This window comes from Dromiciops gliroides, chromosome 2, assembly GCF_019393635.1.
Source record: "Dromiciops gliroides isolate mDroGli1 chromosome 2, mDroGli1.pri, whole genome shotgun sequence".
NCBI lineage: Eukaryota > Metazoa > Chordata > Mammalia > Microbiotheria > Microbiotheriidae > Dromiciops > Dromiciops gliroides.
The window spans coordinates 284,616,836-284,642,180 of NC_057862.1; the positions used below are offsets into that span (position 1 = coordinate 284,616,836).

The following is a 25,345-nucleotide window of genomic DNA, read 5'->3' on the forward strand; positions in this document are numbered from 1 at the left end:
TTGGGCTATAGACCTAGTAGCAATATTGCTGAGTCAAAGGTTATGAAGCGTTTTATAGCTTTTTGGTTATAGTTCCAAACTGTTCTCCAGAACGGATGGACTAGTTTATAGCTCTTCTAATAGTGCAATGGTATACCTATTTACCCATATCCAGCATTTGTCATTTTCCTTTTCTATCATGTTGACCAATTGATGAGTATGAGGTGGTAACTCAGAGTTGTTTTAATTTGCATTTCTCTAATTATTTAGAATATTTTAATATGATTATTGATAGCTTTTATTTCTTCCTCTGAAAACTGACTGTTCTTATCTCTTGATAATTTATCAACTGGGTAATGGCTCTTATTCTTATGAATTTTGGTCAGTTCACTATATATTTGAGAAATTAAATCTTTCTTAGAGATAAAAGCTACAAAATCCCCCCTTCCAGTTTCCTGCTTTTCTTCTAATTTTGCTTCATTGATTTTGTTTGTGTAAAATCCTTTTTACATAACCAAAATTATCCATTTTATCTCCCATGAACCTTTCTATTTTTGGTTATGAAATATTTCCCTCTTCACATATCTGGCAGATAATTTCTTTCATGTCTTCCTAATTTGCTTATGCTATCACTCTTTATGTCTAAATCACCTGTCTATTTTAAGCTTTTCTTGGTATTTAGTTTGAAATGTTGGTCTATGCCTGATTTCTGCCTACTTTCTAGTTTCCCAGTAATTTTCAAGGTGTGAATTTTTGCCCTAATAGCTGAAATTTGGGGATTTGTCAAATATTAAATTACTGTGTTCATTTGCTGCTATATGTTGTGTACCTAATCTGTTCCATTCATTGATCAACCACTCTTTCTCATCCAGTATCACACTGTTTTGATTATTATAGCTTTGTATAGTTTGAAATCTGGTTCTTCTAGAGCAGTTTCTTTCATATTTTTTTCATTATATTCTTGATTTTTTTGTTCTTCCAGATGAATCTTATTTTTTCTAGCTCTATAAAGTAATTCTTGGGGAATCTAGGTGGGACAGTGGATAGAATGGATATAGTCACAAAAATAAGCATTAATATTTGTTTTTCCTACATTTTTGTTAAGGTTTGTATGCCCTAATACATGGTCAATTTTGGGGAAGGTGAAATGAATAGTGGAAAAAAAAGTATATTCCTCTTCATTCCCATTCAATATTCTCTAGAGGTCTGCCATATCTAACTTTTCTAAAAATCTATTCACCTACTTCTTTCTTGTTTATTTTATGTATTGATTTATCTAGGTCTGAGGTCCCACACTAATATAGTTTTATTATATATAAATATATAGTATATATTTCCTCCTGTAACTCATCAAACTTTTCCTTAAAGAATCTGGATGCTATGCCATTTGGTGCATATATTTTCAGCATTAATATTAACTTATTTTCTATGCCATCTTTTAGCAAAATATATTTCCCTGATGATTTCTTTTAATCAGGTCTATTTTGTCCTTTGTTTTATCTGAGCTCAATATTCCGACCCCTGCCTTTTTTACATAAGCTGATGCATAATAGATTCTGCTTCAGTGTCTCATTTTAACTCTTTATTTCCTATTTCAATTTCCTCTTTCAAGTATTTTGGATTCTGGTTTCTAAACCATTCTGCTATTCTCTTCTGTTTTATGAGCGAGTACATCCCATTCGCACTCATATTTATGATCACTAAATGTGTATTTTCAATTAACTAACTAGATAGTTATACATGTAGATATAAGGAGATTAATAATCTTTTATATTTATATTTCATAAATATAAATATACACACTTAATATTCAATATATTTTATGTATTTCATTAAATATTTCCAAATTACATGTAATTTTTTAAACATTTATTTTTAATATTTATTTTTAATATTTATTTATTTTTTTGTTTTGTTTTTGTTTTTTGGCAGGGCAATGAGGGTTAAGTGACTTGCCCAAAGTCACACGGCTAGTAAGTGTCAAGTATTTGAGGCCAGATTTGAACTCAGGACCTCCTGAATCCAAGGCTAGTGCTTTATCCATTGTGCCACCTAGTTGCCCCAATGTATTTATTTATTTATTTATTTGTTTGTTTGTTTGTTTTTGGTGAGGCAATTGGGGTTAAGTGACTTGCCCAGGGTCACACAGCTAGTAAGTGTTAAGTGTCTGAGGTCAGATTTGAAATCAGGTACTCCTGAATCCAGGGCCAGTGCTTTATCCACTGTGCCATCTAGCTGCCCCATGTATTTATTTTTAACTTTTGTTTTCCCAAATTTTGAGTTGCAAATTCTCTTCTGCTCCTTCCTTACCCAATGAGAAGTTAAGCAATAGGTTATCAATATATACATATATAATATAGATGAGAAATCATGTAAAACACAAAAAATTAACTGACTTTTCATGTGTTTATACCTTGTCTTTCCAATTATAAGTTAAATAAGGATTAGAAAAATATTTTTAAATGTGTATTTTTTCATCCTAATTCTCTTCTATTTATTCTTCTCTTTTTTTTTTTTTTACCTTGCCTCCTTACTAAGACTGTGTTTCACCTCTGACCACCACTACCCTTAATCTATTTTCTTTATAATCCCACCCTCCTTCTCTTAAGTCACTTTCCCTCCTATTTCCCTGTTGGGTAAGAAGAATTTCTATGCCCAAGTGTATGTGTATGTTTATTCTTCCCTCTTTCAACTAGTTCAGATGTGAGTGAGGTTAGAGTGTTGTCCACCCCAACCCCCATTTTACTCTCCATTGTATAAACTCTTTTCTGTGTAACCCATTAGTGAGATAAATTCTCCCATCCTTCTGCCTTCCTCTTTCTCTCAGTGCACCCCTTTCTCACTCTTCCATTCTTCTTTTGAGATCATCCCAACATAGTTGACTAATGGCCATGATTTCTGTCTAAGTTACTCTTTCTAATAAGCATAGTGGTAATAAAGCTCTTGAAAGTTACATATATCATCTTCCCATACAAGAATGTAAAAAGTTTAACCATGTCAATTCCATTATGCTTTTTTCACTCATTCACCTTTTTTGTGCTTTTTTTGAGTCTTGTGTATGAATGTCAAAATTTCCATTTAGTTATGGTCTTTTCCTAAGGAATGCTTAAACATCCTTTATTTCATTAAATGTTTGTTTTCCACCCCCCATAAGACTGTGCTGTTTTGCTTGGTAGGTTATTCTTGGTTGTGATTCTAGCTCATTTCCCTTTTTGGAATATCATATTCTAAGCCCTCTGCTTGTTTATCATGGTAGCTGCTAAATCTTGTGTGATCTTGACTATGGCTCCATGATATTTGAATGGCTTCTTTCTGGCTGCTTTCAGTATTTTTTCCTTAACCTAAAACTCTAAATTTTGACTATAATATCCCTGGGAATTTTTATTCTGGGATTTCTTTCAGGGGATGATTAGTAGATTCATTCAATTTTACTTGCCCTCTAATTCTACAATATTTTGGAAGTCTTCCTTTATAATTTCTTAAAATATGACATTTAACCTTTTTTTTACCATGCTTTCAGGCAGTACAATAATTCCTAGATTATTTCTCCTCAATCTATTTTCTAGGTCAGTTAGCTTTCCAATGAGATATTGCACATTTTTCAGTCTTTTGACTTTGTTTTATTGTTTTTTGATGTCTAAGTTTTGTGACTTTTAAAAAACCATTTGGCCAATTCTGATTTTTAAGGAGTTATTTTCTTGAGAGAGAGAGAGAGAGAGAGAGAGAGAGAGAGAGAGAGAGAGAGAGAGAGAGAGCCTCTTTCACCAAGCTATTAAATCTCTTTGAATAATTTCCTTGCATACCTCATTTCTTTTTCCAATTTTTCTTCTGCCACTCTTATTTGATTCTTAAAATCCTTCTTTTGCTTGTGCCAAGTTTGCATTTTTCTTTGAGACTTTGTAGATGTTTTCAAGTCACTATCTTCTGAGTTTGTGTCTTGACTTTCCCTGTCATCAAAATACCTTTTTATGGTGAGGGTTTTTTTTTATTGTTTGCTAATTTTCAGCCTATTTCTTGACTTTAGCCTTTATGTTAGAGTTGGGCTCTGGGGGTGGGGAGGATGTCTGGCCTGTGCTTCTGTCTTTTATGTCTTTCTTCTGCTTTCTTTTGCTTTCATAGATAATTCTGAAAGCTTGCAATTCTCAGTGCTTCTAAAGTGGTATGTTCTGCAGAGAGGTCTCATTGCCATTCTCCAAGGGTCACACTGCTCCTTTGTGACTTTGACTGCTCCTTTTTGCCATGGAACTCTGAAGTGTAACTGGGTTATGGGCAATAGAACTACCAGCATATCTGATAGTTCTCTTGTATCTCTTTCTGCTTAGATGTTCAGTCTCCATGACTTATTGCTAATATCACATTCAGTGCCCTCATCACAAACTTCTGGACAGCCCTAACTTTAAGTCAGCTCTTGTAGACCCCACTTTCTGTTTTCCTATGTTGCCCTGGGGTAGAAAAAATGACTCACTGTTTCTTTTTCTTGGCTTTCCCACTCAAAATTTGATTTGTTATAGGGTGGGTGTATTAGCTTTCTCTCTAAGCAACAAACTATGCTGGGAAAAGCACTCTAATTTGTTGACATTAAGTTTTCTTGCTTTAGGGCCACTGCTTTTGTTGAATACCAATCTTTAGCTTGGAGAGGATAAGTCTTTGATCAGTCCAGCACTTTGTGCCATCCATTGCCTTCATTATTCTCACATCCTGTTTGTCTCTTCTCCTTAATATGACATAGTCTATTAAATGCCAACGTTTGTTGCCAGGGTGCATGCATGAAGTTTTATTCCATTTAGGTAAATAGAAGACAGCGTTGCTGATGAGAAGGTAATGAGACACCCAAGTCTTCAGAAGAAAGTGACCAATTATTGTTGCTGTTTCTGACTCCATTCTTCCTGAAGACTATCTGGAATGTCTGATAGTCAATGCCTACTCAGGCTTCAAAGTCACCCAGAATTACAAGCTTGTCTTCTTTTGGCACAATTATGATGAGGGTCTCCAAATCTTCATCAAGTTTTTCTTTGACATCATCAGGGTTCGTCATGGTGGGAACATACACACTGATGACAGTGGTGCATTGCTTTCTTGCAAGTGGCAATCACATTGTACTGTCTGTCATTCACTCCTTTTAGAAGGCATATAAGTTTGTTGACTAGATTAGATCTGATTGTGAAACCTGAACCAATTTCATAGTGCTCTACATCACTGTGGCCGCTGCAGAAAACTGTGTATCCAGCTCTAACTTTGGTAAACTGCCCTTCATTTGCCAGCCTTGTTTTATTTAGGACTGCTATTTGGATGTGATGCCTGCTGAGTTCCCTCACAAGAGCTGGTTGTCCTTCAAGTCTACTGGATTTCCTGTTGTCCTTAAGCATCGTTTTTGAATTTTTTGTGTGTTTCAATCACAGGGTAAGATCCCCACCTACTGTGGTAAGCAGGCAAAGTTAAGTTGGGTGAAGCAGAAAAATTTTAGGGCACCTTCTCTAGCTCCTTCCTCATACCAGGAGATTGAGCAATGTGGTGCTTTTAAAAAGCTGTTCAAATACCCATGGGGCTGCTGAGTCCTACTGCTGTTTCAGTTCAGTGAAAAGACAACCCTATGGCCTAGGCTGTCTTTTTGCAGAGTTGTGACTACAGCTCACAGTATTTCCACACCTGCTGTTCCATCATTTGCCTGTTACTACAGGACTTTGATATAGGTTAAAATGGTAAAATGGTATGAATGATTCACACATAAATTGGATTTAAGTGAGGCAGAGTTGTGCGAAGTCATTGGCCCCACTCTCTCTTCCAGAGTCATCTGAGTACAATGGAAAGACAAAAATCAAGATAATTGGTAATGGCCTGGGATACAGTGGATGACCTTGGCATCCTCAATATCTAACCAAGCTCTTAGCATTCTATGGAGCCTGTTTCTAGCACCTTCATGGCCTGCTGGAACAAACTCATCACATCTGCCTATTCCACAGGGGAAATCTTCATATGCTTGGAACAGACACCTCCCTAACTCACCAATAGATTTGAAGCTTGTTGGTTACCATCAATATGGTTTAACCAATCTACTGAAATGGTGTACCAGTGTGTGGCCACTGCATATGCTATAGCTTCTTGGAGCCACAGGTGCATGGCAGGTGGACACCAAAGGTGGATGAGTAATCCTGAAAAGGGCTCTGCAGCACTCACATGAGATATACTAGCTTTTCTTCATACCCATACACGTCTAGAGGTTAAATGGCTAAGAAATACATAAATAGTGCAATAAATTATAATAGTGTTTATGACCTTGGGCTGTTGTGAGCCTGCACCTTGATTCTTATGAGACTCAGCTAGCAAAGTCCAAGGCTGTGAGCAAGATGGGGGAAACTTAGCCATGGAGGAAGCTTCAGGTGTGGGGTCAAGGGATTGGGGTGGAGTTTGTGGGTGTGAACTAGCCTTCCTCTGTCTATAACTCCTACTGCACCAGAAAATATATATAATAAATATTGCACTTAGACAGACTTAAGATGTTGGATGTATATTTTTTTATATATAGAACACTTCACAAATGCAAAGGAATTATGAAACACAACTTTGCAAGATAACATGTGGTGAACTGAGGTAGCTGGTAAATGTTGAAGGTGTGTGCCTTTGTGCATTTTGTATATTCCTATTCAGCTTTATTTGGCTGGGTGTAGTTTTCTGTGTTCTCTCTGTTTCTCACAGATAAAAATCATGCAAATTTGTCCCTAATATATCAATCATGTTGGAACAAATTAATATTTTCAAAAGAAGCATTTATAAGAGAATTGACTGTTTTTCTTTTCTTTTTTTAAATTGACTATTTCTAAACTTAACTCTTTGTATCTAAGAGTATGTGTATGTGTATTAAACCCTCATTTGTCTAATTCATTTAAAAAGGAGGTTCAATGAAGACTGACTCCCCCATATCTGTATGTTTGTATACTCTTCTTGTGGACCCCGATTATGAAAAATTGCAACAATTCCTTTATTTTTCTACATTAGTGTACCTCAAGTTCTCTTTTCCTTTTTTACACCCTTAGAATAGAAATAATACAATTTCAGGTCCTCTGTTTTTTTCTTAATTAGTTCCATCAATAGTTTTTGAAAATATTGAAATTCTGAGGGGATAATTGCTGCTTTTATTTTGCCCGTGCTGTACCGATACTGGAGTCTTTCATTTTCATAGTTATTTGAACATTTGAAACTACACAAGGAAGGAAATTTCATCTATAATCTCAAATTTTTAGCCCCAAGATTTTCTTTAAAAAAAAAAAGATTAATTTGTATACAATTAATGGAGTTGACTGAGGACAAATTAAAGCAACCTTAATGATTTTTCTTGACATACTAAAGATAACTCACATGGACCACTTACTAACTAACCCCTATAATATACATACTCTGCACCTTCCATATCTTGGCTCATAAAAACTTTTATGCCTGGAGTATCATGCCTCCAGTCCCAAATGCTCATCTCACCTTTCAGAAGCCAGTTAAAGGTTACCTATTCCAAGAATCCACCAAACAGCGTCCCCCTTTACATCCTGGCCTCTAAACACACATATACATAACCTTACTTTAATCAAAAATGATATTTATCCTTTTGGATCTTGTATGGATAGTATTTTGTCTTCTCTCATAGGTCATTCTGTATTCCAATTATTTGTATACTTAGTATACCTTCATTTAGATTGTAAGCTCCATGAGGGGCTTATAACATTACATATCTCTGTACTTTTCCAAGAACATAGGAGAATGCTAGGAACATAGTAGTTTCACATTAATACATGCTCAATATAGTTAATAATATCCAAACATGAAGAAAAGATGGACTATTCTTCATTTATCATGAAAACCATCAACTCTTCTAAAAAGGGTTCTACCTTGATGTATTTATTACCTTTATGTGGACAATCTGGCATACTTGAGCATCTAACGTTTGGTGATGTTTTGACAATACAGCATATTTCTGATACAAGACATGGAGCCTGAAAAAGAAAAAAGAAAATAATATGGGATGACTTACCCCAAATGTCTTATTTCTTTAAGTTATTCTAGTACAGTTAAAAAATAAATATTTTTCCCAAATCACAGTTTGCTGATGAAATTTTAGAGATAGAAATGGAACACTTAAACATGCTTATGAAATCAATTGTATTGATAATGAAATACCAGAGAAATTTGATCTCCATTTTCTATTCATTCTATCAGACAACTGTATTTCTATGACATGCTTAAATTAATTTTAATCTTTAATCCTTTGTTCAACAGTCTTTTACTCACTAAACATATATACTTACTGCATTTTATTCAGTAAAGAATAGATTTTTAAAAGTTTTGCTTTTCTGCATTTATTTGGAAAGTTTTCATATTCTAGTACATGGTCAGATTTTTTAAAGGTAGGTTTCATGCACAACTGAAATGTGTTTACTCCTTTCTATTCTCATTCAATAATGACTAGAGTTCTATTATATTTAACTGTTCTAGAATTCTATTTAGGTCTTTTTCTGGTATAATTTTTGTTTATATTTATCTGGGACTGAAAGGGTATAGATTAACTTAATGTTTTCAGCTGTAACTATTTTAACTTTTCCTTTAAATATTTATATACATTGCCAAGCACTGTTTATATGTTCATTATTAATATTAATTCATTGTCCATGGTACCTTTTGGCAAATGGTAATTTCTCTATTGTGATAGAAGCAATATGTTAACCCCTGCCTCCATGCATGTTGGGCTGTGTTTTTCCTTAAAAAGTATTGATATTGTCTTCTGGGCTATTGACATCATGTCATCATCATCTGAATATAAAGTATCTACCAGGAGCTCCAGCTGTCTGATGCTTAGTTGTCAGATCATGACGGGCAATTAAGGCAAGGGAGCTGCACTCAGTTGGATCAACTTGAGGTGATTTCAGTTCCTGTCTTTGTTGAATATCCTCCTGTTGTGGCTACATAAATCTCTTTTTACTCATTGTTGAAGGATCTCTGAGTGTCTCATTTTGTTCCAATATTGAATCTAAACTGTCAAGGTACTGGCTTCATCATTTTTCCCCCAGCTTTACTTTCATAATTGTGACTCTCTGTTAAGGCCACTGTATATAAGTGTACAGGGAATGCCAACACCTTGACTATTCCTTATTTGTATTTTCTGGGGCTCTGCTGCTGCTTTTTCCAGTGGTATTAAATGCTGAGTTTTTCAAGAATCTTGAGTAAGGGGATGGGGGCTCAGTCTGTGAATCTTAAAACTTTTAGTGCACTAAAATAGTCTCATAAAGGGCAAAATTTGATTGCTACTCTTGTGATCTGAATACTACAAACTCCTGACCTTGGTTTGAGTCTGGGTGACACAACTGTAAGTTCGCCCCTGGTTGAAGCTCCAGTGTACTTCTGGTGGCTCTAGCCCCTGTTAGTAAGCAGAAAGGTTCAGAATGACAAAGCTACAGGCTTGCTCTTGTTCTAAGCTCCTTGCTCTACTCAGTTGCAGCACTCAAAATATGCTGGGAACTGCATCCAAGGTTTGTTCTTGGGTCAGAGCTACATAGCTGTGACTTGTTTTGATTTTACTCCTTGTCTAGTACAGAGCCTCAGTACTGTTATTACTCTTTGTTCTAATATTCTGTCACAGGATATATCCACAGGTCTGTCACTTTTAGGTGCAGAAAGCCCCTTCTTCAATCTGCACTGGATCTGGGACCCAGCTCTGAAGTCAAAGTAATGCAGCTGACAGTTGGCTCCTGTTACTGCCTCCCCAAACAGCTTTAGGCTGTGAACTTGATGGGTCCATAAGTATTTCTAGCTTTAGTACACAAAGAGGCCCTGTTTAGTTTTATAGATGGAAGGCTCTGAACCGTGCCTTCCTGGCTAGATTTGGTTCCAAGGACTTGTAGACATCTGTTTGACTCTTTCAGCTGATGTCAATTGGAAAGAGGAAGTATTGTAAATTTTCCTAATTATGTCTTGGTCTGGTGCACTTTGTTGATATTTAATGAAATACTTGTGAGTAAGAGCTGGCCTGTACTACTTCTTCCTAATCCACCACATTTTCTGGATTTCTGCCAGAGTTATTTTCTTAAAGTTTATGTCTGAACATTTCAGACCCTCAACTCAATAAACTCCATCTCTCAGATCAATATTTTTTCATCTTCATTGCATCCTTATTTAATTTCTGTATACATTATTTAAAAATAAGTAAACATATACATATATGTGGTACATACTCAATATTTTTTACTGATAGATCTACATGATTAAAAATATGTGGAGATCATACTGTCACCACATAATAATAAAGAAATAATAAAAATTCAAGTTTCAAAAAATAAAGTGGATTATCAGCTAGCTTGATATTTCTCATGATTCCTTTCCTTTTGCCCTTACCCCTTTTAGGGAGGTAATGGCAGCAGAGGAAAAAGAACTCCATGATAGGAATCAGCAGACCTAAGCTTTAAAGTTCCAGCTTTGCCATTAACTTGCTTTGAACTTCAACATTCCTTTCCTTTCTCTAGGATTCAGTTTTCCCATTTGTAAAATGAGGGGATGATACTTAGAACAATACCACCCTAGAATTCAAATGTTGGAGTCCATAATTCCTCATATTCTATTTCTTTCTTTCTTTCTTTGGTGAGGCAATTGGGGTTAAGTGACTTGCCCAGAGTCACATAGCTAGTAATTGTTAAGTGTCTGAGGCCAGATTTGAACTCAGGTCCTCCTGAATCCAGGGCTGGTGCTCTATCCACTGCACCACCTAGCTGCTCCTTGTTTAATTTTTTTTTTAAACGGGGCAATGAGAGTTAAGTGACTTGCCCAGAGTCACACAGCCAGTAAGTGTCAAGTGTCTGAGGCCAGATTTGAACTGAGGTCCTCATAAATCCAGGGCTGGTGTTTTATCCATTGCACCACCTAACTGCCCCCATACTCTGTTTGTTTAAGTATAATACTCTCAATAGAGGGTCCTAAAGGACAAAATCTGGTAACGACTAAATAAGTAGATCCAGTGAGAGAACTCTCTTAGTGTAGAGGTAGAGGGTAGTTTCTCAGCCCATGAGGCCCATGAGGAGGTGCAACTCCTATATGCATCTTCTGTAACATAGGTGTTTCCTGGTTCTCATTCTACATTTGACCACTCATCAATTTCCTTAGATAAATCAACATACAAATTCTGCCACCTTAATATGGGTGTCATCCATAGCACAGTCCTGGGACATCTTCACTTTTTTATCTCATTCCTCTCTCAGCTCCTATGACTTCAATGAACATTTCTACACAATTGACTCCCAAATTTATATATTCAACTCTACTCTCTTTCCTGAAAGAGATTCCTGAACACGTGTGCTTGCCAGAAATCTCCTAGATACCCTGTCAGTATCTCAAACTAATATACATCTCATTATTTTCCCCTAAACCTGTCCCTCCTACAAAATTCACTATGTCTATGGAAGGTATTTTCCAATTCCCCGTCTTCTTTTTTTTAAACTTCAGACCTATCCCTGAATCTTTCTTCTCCCTTACTACTCCACTCTCTTGCACATATAAGCAATCAGTTGGCAAGTCTTGTTAAATATAGCACTACAACAGTTGTTGTACCCATTTCCTTCTTAATATACAAAAATCTCAGGCCCTCATCATCTCTCACACCTAAACTACTATGATAGCTCTCCTGGCTTTTTATCTTCAACACTCTTCAATTTGTTCACCATATAATATTCCTAAATCATAGGTCTGACCATAGCATACTCTTGCTCAAAAACCTTCAGGGACTGGGGCAGCTAGGTGGCGCAGTGGAAAGAGCACGGGCCCTGGATTCAGGAGTACCTGAGTTCAAATCCGGTCTCAGACACTTGACACTTACTAGCTGTGTGACCCTGGGCAAGTCACTTAACCCCCATTGCCTTGCATTAAAAAAAAAACAAAAAAACAAAAACCTTCAGGGACTCCCCGTTACCTCTAAGATGAAATACAAACAGCCTCACATTCTACTCCACTTGATGAACCTTTATCAACTCTAGTCAAAATGGACAAATAGTCACTCTTCAAATCCCATAGTTCCTCTCTTACTCTGTACATGACAGAGCATATCTCACTGTGGCAACAAGAGCTATCATGCTAAGTGACAGGCCATCAAAACATTTCTGGAAAAATCATCTAGAGACACTGTACATATCTTATATGTACATGGTTACTTATATATTGACTCTGTCATTAGAATGTGACTTCCATGAGAAAGGGGCCTCTGTTTTTACTTTTCTTTATATGCCAAACACTTAGTAAAATGCCTGGCAAATATATGTTAAGTGTTCAATTAATGTTCACTGAGTGATTTTTTTTTAAAGATGCATGAGGAGTCATTGGAGAATTTTACCATTTGCTATAAAACTCAACTCTATTCAATTGCTTCATAAGCCACTGTATCTAACAATTAAATGTTACCTAATTATGTTTAGTTGTCATTGAAAGTTAGATAAAAAACACACCAATCAAAAGCATGAACCACTTTCTAGTGGAGCATGAACTTTGAGATCACTATAAGGGAAAGAGAAATACTTTAATTTATCCTGTAGCTTATCATCTGAGAATAATTTGAACCTTATTCTCAGGCTGAGAATAAGGAACTTTATTTAAATTGTTCAATTTGAAAATGTTTTATTTTAGAATATATTTATAAAATATGGTGATTTAAAATGATTATGGCATGGTTGGTCAATCTTGAACTTACCTCAAACCTGCCTGTGTCAGTTGATGGAGAGCTTCCCAGTAATTCCACATTTTTCTCACGAATGGTGACAGAAGAGTTTGTTTGCTGTGAATTAAAAAATATGGAACTGTATTACAGAAATAGATATTATTTTAAGACCAATAAACTCTTACTGAAAGTAGAATAGAGAGCAAACATCTAACAGTAGTAAAACCTATTACTATAAGTAAATTAAGTGTTAAATCTAACAGGTAGGTTGACAAAATAAATTATTTTTTGCTCTTAGGACAAAACCTATTGCCCTGAAGAAAAATACGGGGCTTAGCTGGTACATGGCAATAGATGCTTGAAATTCTATATTGGTTTGAAAAGAAAAATGGAAAGACACTTGAATTATTGGATGAAATTTTGATAACTTCTGTCCAATTACTTTTTATAATTTTATAGTTTGATTTGTTTTTAGTATACTAATGCTAGTTTAGTAACAAATAGTTGAGAGTCCATTTTCTAACTGATAAATTTATTTGCATAATAGTAATTATAAATCAATAAGAAGATGTTAAATATTTTGTTTTGAATAAATTTATTTTATGAGATTTTAAAATTAAAGTAAAAGTAGGACATATTCATCTTAAATCACCCAATGATGCAAAGCAGCCATGCAATCATGGCATAGATGGAGGTATCTATTTGTAAATACATATTTTACATTGTTACTTTTAAGGAATACAAATATTCATGTAAAAAGGAAAGGAGATAAATTTTGAATATGGGATTCTTTAATTACTGGAGAAATTCCTATAATTCTTGGAAGGTGTTTGAGGTATCTGGCCTGGACCAGTAATGAAAAAAAAAAGCATATTGTTTAGAAATGACATATTGCCTTCAAAATATTGTGTTTATCTATCTATCTATCATCTATCTGTCTGTCTGTCTACCTATATCTAAATACACATACATACAAATTATATACACACACATACATGCCCATTGTTATGAGTGATTTCATTAGAAACAATTCATCTTCATCCCTTCTCAAGAAAGATTTTAGACATTAGTCTACTACCTTTTTTTTTTTTTATCTGGGGCAAATCCTACCATTTGATCATAGAAGCTAATGAGAAAATAACTCACTTTTCCAAAAATAAGCTTTATGGACAACTGCTATAAGGAATCTCACAAAAAAATTGAAGCTGTCCATTGTAATTTCCTTCTTGCCAATTCTAGACTTCAAAGCACCTCACCCCCTCTTTATATTCCAGTCTCTCCTCCTTTGTTCTAATCTCATAGGAAGAGGTAGCTCTTCTCCTTACCCATGCCAACCCCCCTACTTGAGCCCTTGGTCCCATCACCTCTTCTCTCCACTGCGTGTCTATCCTTTCAATAGTGTTCATTCTGTCCTTACTTTTCAATCTCTCCTTATCCACTGGCTCATTTATCACATCTAGGAGAAACACATAAAAGCAGAAAGTTATTCCAGAATAATTCTCTGGGAGTCTATTTCAAAACTGAGTTATAGAAACCATTACCTAGTTATCAGAAATGGCTGGTTGTCAAGCTTACCTGAACATAAAGATTGTATTTCTTTTTATATTGTCTAAGTGACACCAAACAGTTTAATTAATTCATTCATTGTTTGGCTTCCTTGCTAGCAGTTTAGTTTGACTCTTCAGTTCACAAGAGGTAACCTAAAAAACCAAATTTAAACTGTGCCACCATTTTTAATTCGTTCTTTCTGAAGAAATGAGAAAGTTGGAGAGAAAAGAGAAAGATGAGAAAAGAACTAAATAGATCCAGATATAGTAAAAGAAAAAGTTTCAGAGCTTCAGAAAGAACAAATAAGTCAGAGTCAGGTAGGAAGAATCAGAAGACTGCATCAGAGCATGAAAACACAAAAAAGGAGAGAGCCAGGCCAAGACAAAGAGAGAATGAGAACAAAAGAGAGCCATACAGACCTAGAGACAAAAACAGAAGACCACAGAGTGGCAGAGGCCAGCTGACAGTGCCAGACAGTGGTAAAAAGAGAGAAACTACTCTAGGCAATTTCATACCTCAAATATTATAGTCATATTTGCCATTAGAATAGGTAAACATATAATTACTATAGTCAATTCAAGTCATAAAGTTAATTTTACATAGTGAGATCCATGATAATTTTTAAAAACACATTTTATTGCTATCTTTTGTTTTTACATCATCTACATTTCTGAAATGTAGCCATTCTCAATCAATCCCCCTTCCAGTGCCACCATTAGAATGAAGAATAAAAGATTCCCCCTGCCCCCTCCAAATGTAACAAGGGTTTAAAAATTGACTGGAGTTCTGGGATTTTTAGGACTATTCCCTCAAAGCCCCATGAGTGATTTGGACCACTGTCATTTGTTAGCTCAAAGGATGGTTGAGTACTCCCTGAGAATTTTAAAAGGGACATACATGGTCTGTGAGAAAGCAGACCAAGATGTGGATAGATAAGAATCCTTAGTCCTGCCCAGGACTTAATTAGCAGAACTGGAAAGCATTGATGGCACAGATGAAACCAACAGAAGAGGCCAAAAGAAGAAAATGACAGGATGGTGGAGCTGCAGAAGAAAAGGAAAAGAGCTTTATCCTGCACCTTCAGGGATCTCAAAACAAATCAGTATGGCTAAGGTGACAAGTTGTCACCGTAGAGGGAAGTTCAAAAAATGATTTGTGTTCTTTCTGCAACTTCTTGCCTGTCTAGTAACAGACATTTTAAAATATTATGATCACTTCTTTACCTAAATCTCTCCTGTATCTTGATCTTGTGTTAAAGAGAGACAGGCCAGGGGTTAGTTGCAGATGTAAAAAATATTAAATTAGGGCAGTCACACCTCAGAATGTGAAGAATTTCACTAATTTGTGTTTCTGAAAATGTCATTTTCCTAATTTTTCCTCAGATTGAAACTCTATAAAGCAGCACATAGGTCACCACATAGACCTAAGGGCCAACATACTGCCCCTTGGCTAAGGGATGAGCTAAGTGTTGTAACTGGGTATTATAAAATTTAATATTTAAAAAGAAAGATTAGAAAAGTAAAAGCAGTGATTGATACAAGGTTCATAACCTATACCACCCACTATTTGGTAGAATTCAGTTATAAAGCCATCTGCTACTGGGGATTTTTGATTAGGGAACTCATTAATGGCTTGGTCAATTTCTTTTTCTAAAACAGGATTATTTAAATATTCTATTTCTTCCTCTCTTAATCTAGGTAGTTTACATATTTGTAAATATTCATACATTTTACTTATATTGTCAATTTTACTGGCATATAATTGTGCATAATAACTCCTAATAATTGCTTTAATTTAATCATCGATGGTGCATTTACCCTTTTCATTTTTTATGCTGGTACTTTGGTTTTCTTCTTTCTTTTTTAAAAACTAAATTGACCAATGGATTATTTTGTTTTCCGTTTTGAAACCCTAGTTTTGTTTATGATTTAATTTTTTACTTTTATTTTTATTAATCTCTCTTGATTTTTAGGATTTCTGTTTTGGTGTTTAATTGGGAAATATTTGTTCATTTTCTGGTGTTTTTTTTTTTAGTTGAATGCCTAATTCATTGATCTGCTCTTTTTCTATTTTATTGATGTATGTGTTTAGAGACATAAATCCCACTTTCCCAGTACTGCTTTGACTGCAACCCCACACATTTTGGAATGTTGTTTCATTGTTGCCATTCTCCTTGATGAAGTTACTGATTGTTTCTATGATTTATTCTTTGACCCACTGATTCTTTCAGATTAGATTAGTTTCCAATTATTTTTAATCTATGCTTCAATGGGTCTTTACTGAATGTAATTTTTATTGCATTATGATCTGAAGAGGGCATGTAATAATTCTTCTTTTCTACATGTGGTTGTGAGATTTTTATGCCCTAATACACGGTCAATTTTTGTGAAGGTGCCATGTATAGCTAAGAAAAAGGTGTGCTCCTTTTTATTTCCATTCAATTTTCTTCAGAAGTCTATCATATCTAACTTTTCTAAAATTATATTCATCTCTGTAACTCCTTTCTTACTGATTTTATGGTTAATTTATATAGTTCTGAGAAAAGAAAGTTGAAGTTCCCCACTGGTAGAGTTTTACTATTTCCTCCTGTAATTTACTTAACTTTTCTTTCAAGAATTTGGATGCTTTGGTATTTGGTGGATATATGTTTAATATTGATATTACTCCATTGTCTGTGTGCTAAAAAGCACCACAGTAGTTTCCCTCTTATATCTTTCCATTAGGTCTATTTTTGCTTTTGCTTTTGCTTTGTCTGAGATCACAATTGCTACCCCTGCCCTTTTTTTTTTAACTCCAGTTGTTCAGTTGTTTTTTAGTTATGCCCAACTCTTCATGGCCTCATTTTGGATTTTCTTGGCAAAGATACTGGAGTGGTTTGCCACTTCTTTCTTCAGCTCATTTTACAGATGATAAAACTAAAGCAAACATGTTTAAGTAAGTTGCAGAGGGTCACATAGCTAGTGTCTGAGGTCAGATTTGAACTCAGGAAGATGAGTCTTCCTGACTCCAGGCCTGGTTCTCTATCTACTGTGCCACCTAGCTGCCCCACCATTTTTAACTTCAACTGAAGCATACTAGATTCCCTTATTTTAACTTTGTATGTTTCTGTTTCAAGTGAATTTCTTGTAAACGCCATACTGTTGGATTCTGTTTTCTAGTCTATTCTGCTAACCATTTCCATTTTATGGGTGAGTTCATCTTAATAACTTTCAAAGTTATGATTGCTAACTATGTATTTCCCTCCATCCTATTTTCTTCTGTTTATCCTCTCTCTTTTTTATACTGTTCTTCTAAACTGTGTTTTGCTTCTGATCAATGCCTTCTTTTTTAATCTTTCTTCCTATCTTTCTTTCTCTCCTCCCTTTCTCCCCTTCTTCCTTCCTTTTTTTTGGGGGAGGAGGGACAATGAGAGTTAAGTGACTTGCCCAGGGACACACAGCTAGTAAGTGTCAAGTGTCTGAATGTGGATTTGAACTCAGGTCCTCCTGAATACAGGGCTACTGCTTTATCCACTGTGCCATCTAGCTGCCCCCTCTTTCTTTTTTTTTTAACACCCCCTCCCCTTTTTGTTATTCTCATTCTCCCCTGCTTCCTTGTTGGGTAAGATAGATCCCTATTACCAATTGAATACACACACACACATTTTCCTTTTTGAACCAATTTAGATTTAAGTGATGTTCAAATGCTGCTGGTCTCCATTTTTCCTCTTCACTGTAAAAATTCTTTCTTGTGTACCTCTTTTATGTGAGATAACTTCTTCCCCCCCCATTATTCCCCTTCCCCTTTCTCCCAATGTATCACTCTCACCTATTCATTTTTTTACATCATCCCAACGTGATTTACTCACTCCCATACCCTCTTTTTATGTAGGATCTTTCTAACTACCCTAATAATGATAAAAATCTTCGAAGTTACCTCCCAAATATCATCTAAGCAATTAACTTCAATTAGTTTTACCAAGGGATAGTTACAGATTCTAGAGGATTCATGTTACCCATGAGGAAAATTAATGATGGATTATATTTATTAGCAATATTTGTATGTGAATCCATCCATTTCTTCAGACTATAATCTCAGAATGTCAGGCAGCTTTTATGAAGGGTGTAATAGAATAAGGTAATTACTCTCAGACTCCAAAGCATCTGCTTATTAATTACTTGCCTCAGTTTGCCTCATAAACAGAAGCGAGTTAGAGCTAAGGTGCTATTTGGGAGATGTCCTTGCTACTCCCTTCCCCCCATGATGAAGTAATAGAAGCTGAGAACTCTTAGCCTACCTTCTCATTAAAATGTTCACCAATCAGGGTTGTCAGGGGAGATCCAAATGATGTACTGTCAGGTCAATCAGAAGGAAGACACATTTAGGTATAAAAACAGTGTTGGGCCTAGCTCTGGGTCTTTTGGGATAAATGGAGGCTAGTCAATAAGACCCTTTTGTTGTCAGGCTGCACGCCCCAGCTAATAAAGAATATATCATTGGGAGAATTGACTCAATCTATTTTTTTTGTTGTTAAATTCCAGCCATTTTACCCACCTCTTGATAAGAAAGGGAAAGGACTCAGAATGCAGCCCGTTTTCTCAAATGAAAAATGGGGATTAATTACAGGGTTGTTGTGAGGATCAAATGAGACAATTGTAAAGCACTTAGCACAGTGCCTGGCACATAGTAGGCACTTAATAAATGCTTCCTTCCTTGCTTGCATGGCAGTTACAACACTGGTTCCATACTACAAAGCTACCTCAGACTCTTTTTTCAGGAAATGTACATTTTCTGGATTCAGACACTGCTTTAAGTAGCTTCTAGGGGGACAAGACCAGCCTCAGCTAGATTTTAGCCTTCTTGCCTTCAGTGCCTGCTAGCACACTGCCCCCCCCCCCGCCCCGTTCTCCTGACTCATAATTTTCTTCCCTGGGTAGGCTAAATAAATATTTACCCTTTATTTCATGGTAGTAGGACTGTGGGGAGGGTGTTCACTCTGTATCCTGGGGTTTCCTAACCTAGGGGTGGCTCTAAGTAGAAAGTCCGATAATTCTCCCCATACTTCTTCTCACTTGTCTGAACAGAATCAGAATCTGCCTTGTGAAGTATTGGGAAGGGGTACCAGCAGTCTCTACGGTAGCAGGAGATCTCATTTAGGGTCCCAAAAACAAGGCACACTTGTTTTTGTCTCCATATTGTACTGTGGAAGCTGGTAGGGAAGAGATGTTGAGTGAGTTCTTTTAAGAAATAATGTTCTCATTGTACACAGTATCATCAACATTGAGTGTTGACCTACTGTGATGGACTATATTCTTCTCACCAATGCAATGGTACAGAAGAGTTCCAGGGAACTCATGATAGAAGAGGATCTCCAAATCCAAGAAAAAAAAAAAAGAAAGAAAGAACTGTGGAGTATAGATGCTGATTGAACCATATTATTTCTTTTGTTTTGGGTGCTGTTGTTTTTTTTTTTCTATTTTGAGGTTCTGCATCACTGCTCTGATTCTTTCTCTTGTAACAGGATTAATGCAGAAATAGGATTAATGTTATTATGAGTATATATATATATGTGTGTGTATATATATATATATCTATATGTATATGTATAGATATATATAGATATAACCTATATCAGATTACCTGCTGTCTAGGGGAGGGGGGGAGGGAGGGGAGGGAGGGAGAAAAATCTGAAATTGTAAAGCATGTATAAACAAAAGTTGAGAACTATCTTTACATGTAACGGAAAAAATAAAATATCTCAAAAAAAAAAAAAAAGATGAATAGCTAAAAAAAAAAAAAAAAAAGAAAAAAGAAATAATGTTCTCCAGAGCAGCTAGGTGGTGCAGTGGATAAAGCACCAGCCCTGGATTCAAGAGTACCTGAGTTCAAATTTGACCTCAGACACTTGACACTTACTAGCTGTGTAACCCTGGGCAAGTCACTTAACCCTTATTGTGGCCCGGAAGAAAAAAAAAAAAGAATTAATGTTCTCTGGTATTAACTGATGATATTTCTTGGGGTTTTCTCTTGTCCTGTGGATTCAGCTGAACTTTCTCTGTGCCACAACATTCCTCGTGTGTGTGTGTGTGTGTGTGTGTGTGTGTGTGTGTGTAAGTGAGGACTGAGGAAAATGTCTAGTTTGTCATTTCATTGAAAATTCAACCAGAAAGTCACCCTATCCTTCTTCTTGGTTCATATCCTTGTCCCCCTTTGACTAGATTATTGCTTCAAGTCTATTACTGCACCAAGATACCCTACATATTCCTGACAAAGTACTTTCCCTTCAACACACATCTGACCATGTGACTATTGTACTCAATCAACTCTAGTGATTTCCTATAGGAAGCTTATACTGCCTACAGGATAAAAAAATAAACCCTATTAAGCTTTTAAAGACCTACACAGTCTGGTTCCATCTTACCTTTCCAGACGCATTGGACATTATTACCCTTCCCACACACTGCAATTCAACCAAATTGGACTTATTTCTATTCTTCGCACATGCCTTTGTTTTTTGGTCATCCTATGTGACATGAATATTCTCATTCCTTAACTCTGCCTTAAGGCATCCCCCTTGGGGGCAGCTAAGTGGTACAGTGGATAAAGTACTAGCCCTGGATTCAGGAGGACCTGAGTTCAAATTTGACCTCAGACACCTGACACTTACTAGCTGTGTGACCTTGGGCAAGTCACTTAACCCTTATTGCTCCACCCCATCCCCACAAAAAAGCATCCCCCTTTTCCCTTCCAATATAATTTTATGCATGATGACTTTGCTGATCTCCAATTATTAGTACTCCTTTTCCCAAACTACCTTATATTGATTGTATTGAGGTACAGTTGATAGAGTGCTGAGCCTGGATAAGGAAGACCCGAGTTCAAATCTGGGTTCAGACATTTCTTAGTTGTGTGACCCTAGGCAAGTCATTTAACCTCTATTTGCCTCAGTTTCCTCAATTTTAAGTATGAGGATAATAATAGCATCTACCTTTCAGGGTTGTTGCAAGGACCAAAGAGATAATATTTGTAAAAGCACTTTGCACAATGCCTGGCACACAAAGGAACTATATAAATGTGTACTCCTTTCTCCTTCCTCATTTAATGATGGCATGTACTTGTATTTATTAAATTTCCATATATGTTGTCTCCACCCATTAAAAATGTGAACTTACAAGCAGGGATTATTTTACTTATTTTATTTGCATTCCTAGCATTTAGCACAGTGCTTTGCATAAAGTATTTAACATATACTTTGTTCATTCTTTCATTCATTCATTCATTCATTCATTCATATTTTTTGTATTTATTTTTCTGTGTTCTTTTTGCCCTATTGAAATGTAAGTTCTTTGTAAATAGAGATTATTTCATTTCTTCATATTTCCAACATCTACTACTTTACCTGAAATGTAGTAGGATCTTAGTAAATACATGGTGACAAAGAGATTGATCTCTACTTCCACTGCCACAATCCCAGCAAAGGGCCATATTACCACCTATCTAGCCTATTGCAATAGCTTTCTAACAATCCTTCTACCTCCAATCTCTGTTCCTTTCGATTCATTCTAAAAACATATGCAACTTTCATTTTTCATATATGACAATCTGATCATGTTGTTTGTTGTTGTTATTCATTCGTTCAGTTGTGTACAACTCTTTGTGGACCCATGGAACATAGCATGCCAGGCCCTTCTATTCTCTACTAACCCCTAAAGTCTGTCCAAACTCATGCTTGTGGATGCTGTGATAATATCTAACGATCTCATCTTCTGTTGTCCCTTTTTTCCTCTTGCCTTTAATCTTTTCCAACATCAGGGTCTTTTCCAACAAGTCCTGTCTTTTCAATATGTGACCAAAGTATTTAAGCTTCAGCTTCTGTATTTGACCTTCCAGTGAATAGTCTGAGTTCATTTCTTTAAGTAGTGACTAATTTGATCTCCTTGCTGTCCAAGGAAATCTCAAAATTCTTCTCCAGTACTACAATTCAAAAGTGTCAATTTTATAGTACTCAGCTTTCCTTATGGTCCAATTCTCATAGCCATACCTTGCTAATGGAAAAACCATAGCTTTGACTTTTGGGGCTTTGTTGGCAAGGCAATGTCTCTGCTTATGTTCATGTTGTTCCTCTAGTCAAATCTCTTCCGTCTCTATTGCTTGCTGACTAAGGTCAAAATCCATGGTCTGAGGGGCAGCTAGGTGGTGCAGTGGATAGAGCCCTGGAATCAGGAGTACCTGAATTCAAATCCGGCCTCAGACACTTAACACTTACTAGCTGTGTGACCCTGGGCAAGTCACTTAACCCCAATTGCCTCACTTTAAAAAAAGAAATTCATGGTCTGTCATGGTCCTTTTTACCTTGTTCTGATAAACATTTGAAAATTGAGAAATAAAAAGAGTATAGAATTTATGACTGATGGAGAAACAATAGTGCGATAAGAACGCAAAAGCAGATCTTTAGGCTATAATTCATCAATCAACAAAAGGATACCATTACTATTTAAAGTAATAGAAGTATAGTTGTGTGACCCTGGGCAAGTCACTTAACCCTAATTGCCCAGCAAAAACAAAAAACAAAAATAAAAACAATAAAGTCATAGAAGTAAAGAAATAGTTAATGGAAAAAATAAGTAAAATGTCATCTAAATATATAACAATAAATATAATAAAAATAACAATTATTTGTCTCTTCAGCAAGAGACAAATTTACTGACTCCTATTGGCAATATATTTATTTATCATCCCCAGAAGTGATATGTCAAACAGAAATATGTCTATTCTATAGTATAGTATCAAATTTCACAGAACACCAGTTTGCATGTAATTTGACAATATTTTCCCTGATTTCAATCATGATAGCACAGGCTCGTTACTAAGATTCCACCCTCTAAGAGCCTCCAAAATCAATGCATTAAAACATACATTAAGAGCTTTTTAAGGCAGATGCTGGACTCTGCCTTTTGCTATTTAGGTTTGGGTTTTTTTTTTTGCCTTCTTGCCTTTGTAGCAAAGGCAGTGTACTAATTTTTTTAAGGAGCAATATGTCAATGATTGTGGATTATCATAGTTTTAAAATATAAAAACCACCAATTCTGGCCAGTGAAAGGACTTTTCCTTACCAGAAACTATATGATTGACATAAATCTCAGTGAAGAGGCACTCTAATGGCCTTCACCAACTGATTCAATGTAGTGCTGTCTAGGGGTGATGATGATTATAACATATTTCAGCCAATAAGGCTACTTACTAACTCCTGAACCTGTTTTATACTCTACCATTTCCAAGCCTTTGTTCATAGTATTTCTTAAGTGTGTGGTATCTTGCCTTTCATTCCCAACTGCTAAAGTGATAGCCATCTTTCAAAAGCTAGGTCAAAGGTCACCTCTTCTATGGCCTGCCAAATGGTACCCCTCTCTACTTATTTACACACACATACACACACACTGATCCATCCTCCCTCTTATCAGAAATAATATTTCTCTCCTTGGCATGCATCACTTTGTACTTATCTCCATTTAGATTGTAAGTTCCATGAAAGATTTAGGCCATTACTTATCTTTGTACTTCTCCAAGAACATAGGAGAATATGGTGCAAAAAGTAGTTTCATATTAATACATACCTGATGAAGTGAATGATGTCTTAACAGGAAGAAAAGTTATACTCATCTTTGTCATGGAAAACATAACATATATTGAATATATTGAAAGGGTGTTCTACCTTGATTCTATTACCTGTAGACACTCCTTTAGGACAGCAATATGGCATCTCTGTACATTGATTTCTTGGTGATGATTTAATTATACAGCACATTTCAGATGCAATGCATTGAGACTGAAAAAGAAAAAAAAATACAGCATAGTTTATCCCAGATACCTTATTTCTTTAAGTTGTTTTAGTTTTGCTACAAAATAAATATTCTTCCCAAGTTACAGTTTTCATACGAAGAAATTAGAAACAGAGAAAATGAATGGTTTAATGTGGTTATAACATAAATAAGTTTTGCTTAGAATAAAATACTCAACAATTTTGATCTTCATTCTCGGTTCATTCATCTGGCAACTCCATATCTGATGAAGAATAATCCCTTGAATATTAATTTATGTGTTCCAGAAAATTCCTACACTTAGAGTCAGTAACTCTTAAGCCCTAGAAGGCCAAGCTTCTGATCTGACTGTGCATGTATGTATTAGGGATGGGAATGGTGGGAGAAAAGGGTAGTAGTGGGCATAAAGAAGGGTTACTTTCTACAGTCTTTAAAGTTCACATAAGACTATATATGAATTATATAATTTGATACTCACAACTTTGTGAGGCAAAGCAGTACAAATATTGTTATTTTGAAATTTGTAAATGAGGAAACGGAGGTTCAGAGAAGTTCAGTGACTTAGGTATCATGACACAGCATCAGTGCTACACAGGATTCAAACCCATGTTTTTCCTGACTGAACCAAACCATTAGGGGAGGTCCCCTTTGCTCAGAATGAAGTCTCAGACATAGTTTACCAAGTGGAAATCTATTTGTGTTAAAAGTTGCTTTCAAAATATAAACATGCATGGGAGAGGAGGGTTAAACTCATCAGTTATTTCTATATTAGTCTAAATTGTCAGACTGATCCCTTAATAAATAGCTGAGATCACCAACAGAAGGAAAGAAAGCTCTTTTCAGAAGTAGTCGGGAGAGTAAATTTAAAGTACCTGGGTACTTAGGTGACATGCCAATATGGTAGATTGTAATAATAATAATAATAATAATAATAATAGTAATAATAATAAAGTATCATAGATGGCCAAGTAGCAGCATTGGGAAACTGATTACTACTAAGTAGTAGAAAGGAGTAGAAAAGGAGGTGGGACATCTAAGGACATCACCCACTTTGCCTACTTTTAGCAAGGTCTCTAGTGGTAAAAACACAAGTGTAACAAAATAATAATTATCAAAGGTTTTTTTTTAAATTTCACTGTGTTATACCAGTATCTACAAAGCTAGGGGCCATGGCCTGACCCCAAATTCTGTAAGATTAAATAATTAAAAGTAGGGATGACAAGCAGCATACAACCCTGCCCCACAATGCTCAATCTTAGAGTTTGTGTGCAACAAAACCACACCTGCCCTTATCCTCCGACACTTTCCTTTGCCCCTTCACTTTACTGAACATGCACCCAAGCTCTGT

At 35.8% G+C, this 25,345-nt stretch overlaps 1 protein-coding gene across 1 annotated transcript in view; it reads right to left on the bottom strand.

Annotated features, from left to right (window-relative positions):
• Positions 1-25,345, bottom strand: part of MEIKIN (meiotic kinetochore factor) — a 145,036-nt gene that overhangs the window by 58,465 nt on the left and 61,226 nt on the right. The window contains exons 10-13 of the mRNA XM_043980669.1: positions 23,906-24,005; positions 14,017-14,108; positions 12,686-12,769; positions 7,871-7,958 (exon numbers count right to left, since the gene is read on the bottom strand). Coding sequence (XP_043836604.1) covers positions 7,871-7,958; positions 12,686-12,769; positions 14,017-14,108; positions 23,906-24,005 — 364 coding nt within the window. The remainder of the gene's footprint in view (positions 1-7,870; positions 7,959-12,685; positions 12,770-14,016; positions 14,109-23,905; positions 24,006-25,345) is intronic.